The 11098-nt window shown below is 29.9% G+C and overlaps 2 protein-coding genes across 2 annotated transcripts in view; one reads left to right on the top strand and one right to left on the bottom strand.

Annotated features, from left to right (window-relative positions):
- Positions 1-264: 264 nt before the first annotated feature.
- On the bottom strand, positions 265-2312 carry LOC123305081. The gene is made up of 2 exons (XM_044886693.1): positions 909-2312; positions 265-821 (listed from the first exon to the last, which is right to left on the bottom strand). The coding sequence occupies exons 1-2, from the start codon at positions 2163-2165 to the stop codon at positions 270-272; spliced, it is 1809 nt and encodes a 602-aa protein (XP_044742628.1). The 5' UTR covers positions 2166-2312; the 3' UTR covers positions 265-269.
- A 3112-nt stretch (positions 2313-5424) lies between these two features.
- Positions 5425-11098, top strand: part of LOC123304251 (lateral signaling target protein 2 homolog) — a 68976-nt gene continuing 63302 nt past the window's right edge. Inside the window, exon 1 of the mRNA XM_044886344.1 lies at positions 5425-5562. Coding sequence (XP_044742279.1) covers positions 5521-5562 — 42 coding nt within the window. The 5' untranslated portion in view covers positions 5425-5520. The remainder of the gene's footprint in view (positions 5563-11098) is intronic.

The following is an 11098-nucleotide window of genomic DNA, read 5'->3' as shown; positions in this document are numbered from 1 at the left end:
AAAACGAAAATCTTTATCTAAACAAAATACATTTTTTGAATTCGTCATAGTTGACGTCTCAAATTTTGAGCTTTGGCCTAAAACCCATCAAAGTTTGAACAAACTACTTTTTAATTTCCAACCTGCAAGAAAAAAAAGTGATCATAAACGAAGATTTTATCATTCAATTAAAACCTTTTACTTCAAAAAATATTAAATGACAACATATGACAAGCAAAAATGTATAAAAAAAATTTTTTTTTTAAGAAAACAAAAGACCCGAAAAAGACTCAACAAACTAAACTATTTTCTTTAGTATAAATTCCCGAATATTCCTCTACGCGTTTTTGTAAAACATCTTTCATAGAACGATATCTTCGACATTGATCTTTTAAATCTTTAACTCGTTTCACAAAATATGATACAATTGTATCTGCATCAATTGGATCTTCAGTTGTCTCTATGACATCATCTGATGTAATCGTTGTATTATGTTGTTGAACAACACATTTAACTACTTTCGATTCTTCGAAGTAACATTTCGATGTTGAATATTGTTTAGAGGCACATTGATGACTAACTTGATTCGTTGAGGAAATCTTATGGAGACAACACACAGACTGTTTTTGATGTTTCGAATGTTCCACAATCCTTAGTTTTTCAGGTTCCCAATGTTTCATACATTGATCCGATTTTGATTTCACCATCAATGGATAAAGTATTGTTTGACTCTCTTTCGTTACTATATTTTCATCATCGTCAATTTGATTAATTTTGTCACCATTTTGTTCATGCGCATTTTCATCTTTTATACATTTGCACTCTGGCGTTTGTTCTGCAAACTATAATCAATGTTTGTGTGTTTTCAATCAATGTTTGTGTGTTTTCATCAAATTTTTAGTATCATGTAATATTCTTTGCTTTTTTACCTGACGCTCAGCAGATGAAAAATGTACAGTTTCATTGGTTGTATCATCGAAATGTTTCAGATTGTCGTGAAACTTTTTTTGCATAAGATAACCATGGCATGTTTCGCATTTTTCATTTGTTATTGTTGCTTTTACATCGTTATCATTAAAGTTAGAAGCTGGAATTCTTTCCGATTCTGATTTTGATATTTTCTCATCTTTTTTTCGACATCCTCCATAAGTAATCGGAGTGCTATTTGTTACCCCATTCATTCCATTTTCATATAACGTATAATCGATATTATTCAATACCGTACCTCCTTTCGAATTGTATGACTTACTTGAATTATTGGTCATTTTTGATTCGGTAACGACATCACCATCGTTATCAATCGGATTACAATCTCTTACGGGCGTCAAAACTTCTTTATCACCCATTTCGTTATGTTGTTGTTGCTTTTGGCATAACAATTGTTGTCGAAAATCTGCAACACTCTCTTTAATATCTTGAGCCACACTTTTAACATCATCTAATTTCTTTAAATATTCTTCCTTAAAACTTTCCAAATCTTGATTTTTTGATGGTTTAGTAGACGATATTTCTTCCGGAATTAATTTGATATTCGATGCATTTGTTTTAGCCGTTTTACGCTTCTGATATTCAATTAACGCTTTAACAACAGTCTCAAAAACTTCTTTCTCACTTTCCAAATTATGAATATGTTCAATATATTTAACAATACTTGCAGTTGTTGTATCATAACCACATTCTTCCGATATCGAAGTTGTTGGGATCGTTGGAATCTGTCTTGGTACATTTTGTAATGGTGGGTAATAAACAGGAGGTGCTAAAACCGTAGGTGTTGATAATACCGGACTTGTCAAATTTACGTTACTACTATAAGCAGAACTGATTCCATACGATTCCTTTTCAGGGAAAGTTTGTAAATTTAACAATTGTGGCTGTTGTGATTGTACTGGTATCGAGGTAGATGTGGAAATTGAAGCATCTCCGTAAGTCTTAAAAAAATTCTCTTTGAATTCGTTAAACATTTGAAATGCTGCCTTTTCTTGCATTATTCTATTGTGGCGTTCCTCCAATTTCTGCCGTAAACGTACTAGGTCACGTCGATAACTAAGATCACTTGCTGCTCCACATGCAGTAGATGATGAGGTCATTCTTGCTGGATAATTATCTAAACAGAAATTGTCGATGTCGGGACGATATGACGATTTGTCATAATATCCATTTCGATTATAAAAATAATTTTGTGACATTTCATGAAATTGATTGTTATGGATTTCGATTTGTAGGTTTCAGTTTAGTTATATTTTTGTTAGTTTTTCATGAATTTTTCGTTTAATTTACTCGTTGTAAATTTATATTAAAATTTGTTTCAGGTTTTAATTGAATTTTATTTATATTGAAACATTGACGTTTGCATAAACAACTGTTTGTAAATTGGTCCTATCAATATAATGGTAATTCGATCAATATTATATTTTTTTAAACGGTTGCCGTGTTTTTTATACAAATTGTTTTCAAAATGAAATCAAAGAGAATTTAACCAAGAGTGCCCATTTTTCTTAAGTAGAGCATAGAGATCATAAGAAAGTAGAGGCATTAAAACTAGGGTCTTTCTTACCACGAAACTGCAAGTTGTGATTAGTAAATTGAGTTCTGAATGTTTTATTCTCAAAAATGAGACCATTTTACATTTCTCTCTCAAATCATTAATAAAAAATATACTTTCTCTATACCTAAATGCTTAGACTATAGAGAACTCTTTGCCTAAATAAGATCGTAGACCATAGACAATACCCATTATTTACCCCTTTTTGTCTATATCGTAGACTTACTGTGAAATCGTAGGGTTTGTCTATGTCGTAGACTTACTGTGAAATCGTATTGTTTGTCTACGTCGTAGACTCCGATAGGTGATATTATTCTATGATCGTAGTCGTAGACTCACCGTGAAATCATAATTGATAAGTGGTGTCATCTTTTAGTTAGAAATGCTAACAAGTATAACAAATCCAAGTTTCAAACCTTTATCATGCCTAGGTGCATATATTATCAACTGTATCAGCTTATATAATGTATCGCAGTAAGTAATTGAGATGTAATCTTTATTTTATCTATGGGCGTACTTTTCCACGGTTTTGTTTTCGATCATTTTTGTATTATCTATCCTTCTTGTGTTCTGCGCTAGCAGCTAGAGTAAGCAGCCCGTCATATGAATAAATCAGCTGATTGTCAAATTCAAATGAATGCAAAAATCGTCAGCAGGCAAATCACTGTATCCGCAATGTGATAGGAAATTCAATTTACTGATCTTGGAACAAACGCTCCCTATGCCTTGCCCACTAGAAACGCCCAGCTTAAAAATTACATAGGAAAATTTATAACAATTAAATTGATGTAAAAAACTATTTTCATTATTATTAACTATGACCTGAATAATGTTAATAACCTGATTTTAACTAGTCTACTATATTTAAGTCCTAAATGTTTTTTTAATTTTATACTTGTTTTGTGAAACTTTCTCTCTACCGAATCCTTTTTGATTTAAACTTGTCGAGGGAAAGTTTCATCGCAATTTAAGTATTTACTTTATTGAAATCCTTTCTTTATAGGATTAAGTATAATTAGAGCCCAAAAATCCAGTAATATCATTTGACTACTTGTAATGATTCGTAATATTAACCATTTACGTTTTAACAATATTTAGCGTAAAAATTTTGTGAAGTTTTTACTATTTTTCTACCTTAGAAATAATAATAGAAATATTTATTGTTGCTTATTGTTAGAAATCTCGTTGATTGTTAGTTATATTTGATGACTTAAGTGCCATCTAGCGATTTATGGAAAACAGCTTGAATAAGAACATTAAATAAAAATAAAATTCGCATCACGACCACTAGAGATATAATACACAATCAATGAAATCGCACATATATAGTTCAATTTTAAATTTTTGATATGATATCAATTTTCTATAATCTTAAACTTTTGAAAAGGCGTTAAAGATTAAAATATTCATTTCTTCCCAGAATGTTCGTTTTTAAGTGCCCTCTATGAAATTATAAAATTCGTAACTAAAAATTTGATAACCTCCGTGACCTCTGTATACATAAAGTAATGTATAATGTTCATAGACTGTGCAGCCATTCATTTTCTATAAGTCAGTGCTGTTTTCTTCGGTGTACTACATTGAGTGTAAGTAGAAAAGGACAGTGTTAGGGGTCCTATTCTTTTCTACTTACACTTAGTGTAAATAGTGCATCCCTTTTGTTCTTTTTGCGTATAAAAGTAGTGTCTTTACAGTTTAACAAACTATCTTTTTCTACGTTCACGTAATGTAAATACCACGTACCGGTAATTAGAATCCAAAATTATGAACATTCAGCTCATTTGACGATAAGATGACTTTTTCGTAAATATTTTCAAAATCGCTTCAAGATAAAAGCTATTCGTAAAGGCTTTTAGGATGACGTTTCAAAAGCTGTTCCCACAATCGTTGAATGAATCCGATTTTTTAATTTATAGGGTCCAAATTACTGTATACCAAGTTTTATCAAATTCCGAAACAAATAAACATTTTGCGATTTTCTCGATTTTTTCAAGGGGTTTTTGATAATATTTGGAATAATTAGTTTATAATTCGTTCTGAGGTATCAATATTATATGAGGGATGCAATGAACTAGATATTTAATTTTTTTCAAATAAACCAAAGATCTGGTGACACAAAGCAACGAAACAAACCAAGAGGTAAAATTAAGAAAACTATAAGATTAATAATTACTCAAACATTATAAAAGGTCTTAGTACATGACTCAACACACTTCCTCACGTATAAAATATGTACATAGAGGCAAAAGTGTGATAAACTTCATGTTTTTAGTGCTGCTATCTACCATGATTGCAAGAATAGCTAAGTTATTTGTTAAACACCGTGTGTAATGATTCTTCCATCTGTTGACATTTCTATATAAGTATTTAGCTCTGGCTTCCATATTTTGAAAATTAATTAAAAAAAGTCAACGAAAATGTTGTAAATTTTCTTGAAAAGCGATATAAAATCGTTTGTTTCATTGAAGTCTAGGATTTTTGCCTTAAAATTGATATTTATTTGTGACTAACGAAGCTTCCAAATCATACCACCAGAGACTGCACTTAATGTTTTTTCAAATTATTAGAAATATAAAAATAATTTAATTAAGTTTATTAATAGCCAAATCTGACTACATCTATTTATAATTAATCCCAAAATATCAATTAATTATGAATCATCTAGAAAGAAACAAATAAAATAAAAACGTAAACAATAAACGTCTGTTATGATGAATATTCTCGCCAGTCAAGTGCCATGTTTGTTCAGTTTGTAGCAGTATTCATTACAAACTCATATTATGAAGCCGACATGACTCATTTTCGTTGTAGGAGAATTGAGTACGATGTTTTATGTGTTTTTGATCAGTTTTTGTCTCAAAAAAATTACAAACATGTGAATTTAATAAAAATGAACAAACATAGTGTTTAAATATTTAAGTTTTTTGTTGCTTTGTATGGTGTTATGAGAATAAATGTGATTATTTTATTGTGCACTACATGTGTCCTAAATACTAGATATGACAATGGAGTCGTTAAGAAAGTGGTTTTACAAGCCAAAGGTATGTCATTTATACAATCTAGTTAAAAAACACCCAAAAAACATCATTTTCTAATCCATTATTGACGTTTTCCAAATTAGTTTATGTCGTCACATAAACATGTGTCGTACGTTCCTTCAATGACAAAGAGATCTCTCACTTTGACATTTCTAAGATGAGAGAAATCTTTTCAGGTTTTTCCGTATTTTTCTTATGCCATATGTTACAAAAATATTTTCTTCTTCAAAAATGTGTAAACATTTAATGATAAGAAATATCTACAGTTTAAGTTTTGATAACATTATTTTATAAATAATGACAGAACTGAAAAAACATATTTTTTATCTCAAAATGGCCTGTTATTTGTATAAAGATTTTTTGAAAAATATTATTTTTATAAATTATAATACTGTTAGATTTGATGTAGAAATATTTATTTATTTATTTCTTCACCTTAGTTTTATAAATAGAAATTTTTTATCCATGGTCACTTATAATGCAGATTAAAGTTTTACCATTACCCGTTTGAGTGGTTTCTTTTTTTTATTAAACCGCATAATTTCATAATTAAATTTTTTAAATTGGTTTACAAGAATCTGATTTATAAGTTTAATATTTTAACGGAAAAATCGTTGTAAATACTTTGTTACCAATTAGTTAAAAACGAATGGCACTTATGTCAAATATAAATCCGCCTAGAAGTATCAATCACATTCAAAAAACTTCAGAAAAAACTTATTTATCGGGATAAATTTTATGAGCATGACTTTGTCATTGAAATCATTTACTTTTATGGAATGTAATCAATTTACAGACTTAAAAAATCCATAAAATAATGGAACATTATACAGGGTGGGACATTTTAATCTATACACCTAAATATCGTTTTGTTGTTAACCAATCAAAAAATAACTTTAAAAAAAGTTGCAGAGTTTGATGATTGATATTAAATTCTGACATCAGATTGGAATTAGTTCTTCGAGTTTCTTTCATAGCCAATTTAAATCCTTAACGGCAAGAGATAGAATAACACTTTTAATTAGAAAGTTGATCCTCATAAAAGAAAGTAACAAATTTTGGTTTAAAACATTTTTTCGGAAAACCTTGACTTTTGGAGGAAATGCGACTTCAAAATATGTCATTATTGCATTTAATCGAAAGAAAATACTCTTAAAAAGTTGATTGATAATTGTAGGTCAAAGTCATGGACACAGGCGAATGTTCTCTATTGCCTTAATAACTTTTGGCTAAAGCATTTAGCCCATTTTTCCGTAGTTAGCGTGTTTTCTTTCGATTAAATGCAATAATGAAGTATTTTTAAGTCGTACTTCCTCCGAAAGCTAACGTTTCTATAAAAAAAATTGTTAGTTTTTTTTATGAGGATCAACTTACTAATTTAAAATGTTATTCTATCTCTTACCGTTTAGGATTTTGGCTATTAAAGAAACTCGAAGAACTAGGTTCAATCTACAACTTTTTAAAGTTAATCTTTGATTGATTAATTACTACAAAACGATATATTTAGTTGTATAGACTAAAATGGCCCATCCTGTATATAACAGCCATACTGGATAAACTGGCATTAGTTGTGTTAACCGACCTGGTTCTCTCCTCTTCACAAAGTTCCATTTTTATGTAGTTTGTTGGGCGCCTAACGAAAATTGTGGATCGATATATCAGTCTATTGTTTGTATAGAGTTAAAATTATCACATAATTTAAAAATCGTGTATTTCGTATTTGAGCGTAATCAAAATAATTTTTCTTCTGGAGTAAGTTTTTTGTGGTATCACACCTTATTAAAGAGAACATTCCTACTTAATATGCTGTTATTTTGGAATTTTATTTGGAAAATTATACCTGTCACTAGTATCACTCCTAATAAATCTTTAATAAACCGGTATTTAGCCCCAAAAATGAGTTTGAACTCTACAGTGGCGTAACTATTGTCGATCTAAATGTGTTGTGAATATATTTAATTTCAGTTTGAAAAACCCGTTAAAAGAAAATCAGTGACAGGAAATGTCCTAAAATATTTCAAAAATTAAGACGCCGGTGTTAATCAATTTTGTTTCAGATTTATATTCTTAATTGTTGGTATAAACGATAACCAGATCCAATTTTTGTGTTTAATAAAAGTATCTTTAACTCATCATTTTCCGAAGTAATCGTTTTAAAGAATTCTTACAATTTATGTAAGTTGCATCAGCATCTGAGTATCAACTCATTCTTCAGGCTAAACACTTTTGTATACAAGTTGGCGTACACAGAAAATCTTAAAATGTAAGGTTGACAGTTTAAATGAAAACAAGTGAAAACAAACAATTGACTGAGTTAATTGTTGAAATACTATGCATAGTACTGACTAGTGTTGATTTCTTTATCACATAACACATACAAACATGTGACACATACACTCACTGTCAAAAAAAGTGCCACAGTTAAAACATTCTAAGCGCACTCATCATATGTTATGTTATAATAGTAACACTTAGAATGTTTTAAAACGAGCATTTTTTGTGACATTGAGTATACATAACTGATAATCAAGTATAGTACATATTATAAAATTTCCGCCTAATTGGCGCCCTCACGGGTAAACAGTGATGTTTACGAAAAAATGTTTCAAACAAAAGTTGTTTATTTTTTTATAAGGAACATTTAAACTTTTGTTCTATCTCTAACGGTTTACAAGATGGGTCCTACGGACCCAAGACCCCATTGACCTATGATGCTCATTTACGAACTTGACCTCACTTTTTACGTCCTGAGTACGCTGTAAAAATTTCAGCTCGATATCTTTTTTCGTTTTTGAGTTATCGTGTCAGACGGACGGACGGACGGATGGACGGACAACCGGAAATGGACTAATTAGGTGATTTTATGAACACCTATGACAAAATTTTTTTCCTAGCATCATTATTTTTAAGCGTTACAAACTTGGGACTAAACTTAATATACTATGTATATTTCATATATACATGGTATAAAAATTCAATGGCAGGGATCAAGACAATGGCGGAATCATTTTTGAGACCATTGTGTGATTTGAATCATGAAATAAGATACGTCTGTATAATACACAATATATATCTTTGAAAATTAGATTTTCTTTCTCAAGCATGAAAAGTTGGTTAAATTTAATGAGCACACTGTCTACACTTTAATTAAAATTGCAGACGATCTGATTATAAATGAAATGTTATGAAAATCTATACAATTTTCATCATCGCAAATTTAAAAGGTTTACTTATATATATATATAATAACACACACGAAATGTCAATCAAAAAAAATATTTTCTACACTTATAATAAATTCGAGATAATAACCTCGAATATGAATGGAGAAAAACCACAAGAATGTGTATGTATATATGAGTTTCATAATAAAAACCTTTTTCATTAAAATAACAACTTTGGGTATTTTATTAAGAACAGTTTAATTACACATTTTATTAAAAAGACCTGGTTTTGTATTTAAACTAGGCATGGGCAAATGTGACTCAGAGAAGTCCCTCAGACTTCTGTAACTAAATAACGAGCTAGACAGCGATAACCTAACCAGTGTCAAATAATAATACGAGTAAGGCAGAGAGACAACATTTTTTTTCTACCTATTTTATTACTATTAGAGAAACTGAGATAGGTAGAAGAGTCGTATATACCCGTCTCGCTTCTTTCTCTATGAGCAATGCGGGCTTGGATAACGAGACACACAATAAAGTTATAACATTGGTGACTTCGACTTAAAATAACTCGCCCATGCCTGATTTAAACACTTTCTGAATTTAAAAGATCTGTTTTGGTTTATACAAAAAGATTGTTAAATGGTAAGGACACGTTTCCCAAAAAGATGTTTCCATTTAAATTGGAGTCAGGGGGAAAACATGTATTTTAAGAATATTCGCTTCGTGTGTGAGTTTCGTTTCCATGACAACGATACACTACTTTAATTATAGAATTGTATGGATGCATATATAATTGTGTGAATTGCATTGAAAACTTACATTTAAAATTTAATATTCTTGTTTCACAAATTTAAATAAATAATTATGATAATTTACATTTGAAAAATAATATTTGTACAATTTGATTTCTTATTTTCACAATTTTTAATGCATTAAGTTTAATTAATTAGTGTTTTTCAATCATTTTAATTTGACAGTTTCTATATCATTAACATGTAAAGAATTGCAAATTAGTCATAACAGCCCCCTTTATCTCAAAAATTTTTCACTTAAAGCGCTGGCATCGATTTTATTATCCCTACCATGACTACGCACACAACGAATAAGAGTAATTAATATTGTAATGAACCTGAAAAATAGTAAATGGTTTCCATGAAAACAGCTTATATGCAAAAGTGTAGTTACGAGTACCGTAAATTTACAAAATTAAAAAAATCCCCGACAAATGCGCTTTTTCCCTTGTAGCTCTCTCCAAACTGATTGTTTCGGATACGGGCGGAACCCTAAAATCGCACTTGAAACATAGCTAAAAACGCTCTCCATTAAATTACCTTTCATACAAAAAAAAATCAAAATCGGGTTATACTTTTAGAAGCTACGATGCCACAGACAGACAGACTCACATAGAGGTCAAACGTATAACCCCTCTTTTTGGTTCGGAGGTTGAAAATAACATGTCAGTCGATATCTACGGACAGGCATTGAGGATGGTTGAAACAACAGTGCAGTGTGAACATTAGTTATTGAATTATTGTTAAGTATATGGGTTGAAATAATTATTGGAAATTAAGATTGTAAATTGATTTTGTGTTAAATAACTAATGTACTTTTGCATTAAACATTAAAGTATAGCAAAGTTTTCAAAGAATTAACGTAAAAGTGTTTATTATATCGAATCTACGACGAGTAGAACGTTACTATACGAAGTGTCCCTAAATCATCGTCCCAAATAGAAACTATGAACTCCTCACGAAATTTTGTGAAGAAAATTCCTTTTAACTTTTTTTTTTCTTACACAGCAATAATTCTTTCAGAAGATACAGCAGATTAAAGTAAAGTGTCAATTTTGCTTTGACAAGGTGTAACTCGATTATTAATGTAATGGATTCATCTATTTTAGTGGTTTAGTGGACAGTACAAAATATGTCCTTGAACGAAATTCATTTTGGAACACCTTATATTCCAACAATTAACTTTGTTAGTTGTTGATGAAGTTGTTGTTATCTTAACTTGCTTTTCAACATAAACATTATTGTTTTAAAATTCTATTTTGCGTTCTAAACATTACAATACTGTAAATGACCACAAACTCCAAAGTGTAAAATATAAATTAACTAGCTTGATACCCGCCCGCTTCACTGAGCTTAAAAGGAAAAACCACCGCTTTATAGCCTCCACCTTTCTTGATCTCACTTGTCTCTCTTCCATACCACTTGAAGGGATTGTTTTACGCAACTAAAAGATTTCAATTTTTTAAATTGTAAAATAGTCATAATTCATTGAGTATTTCAGAAAAGGTGGCCATGAATTGTTTGACATTTACTGTTTAAAATTTTTACAGAAATCTATAATTAACCTTTTAAAATGAT

Source organism: Chrysoperla carnea, chromosome 1 (genome assembly GCF_905475395.1).
Source record: "Chrysoperla carnea chromosome 1, inChrCarn1.1, whole genome shotgun sequence".
Taxonomy (NCBI): domain Eukaryota; kingdom Metazoa; phylum Arthropoda; class Insecta; order Neuroptera; family Chrysopidae; genus Chrysoperla; species Chrysoperla carnea.
Note: the sequence above shows the minus strand (reverse complement) of the source record. Positions and strands in the feature narration are given on the sequence as shown.

Excerpts from the sequence above, each read along its gene's own strand:
- LOC123305081 (XM_044886693.1), bottom strand. The coding sequence starts at position 2,165 with ATGTCACAAAATTATTTTTATAATCGAAATGGATATTATGACAAATCG. Across the intron at positions 822-908 it reads TTTCATCTGCTGAGCGTCAG|TTTGCAGAACAAACGCCAGA; the intron begins GTAAAAAAGCAA and ends CATTGATTATAG.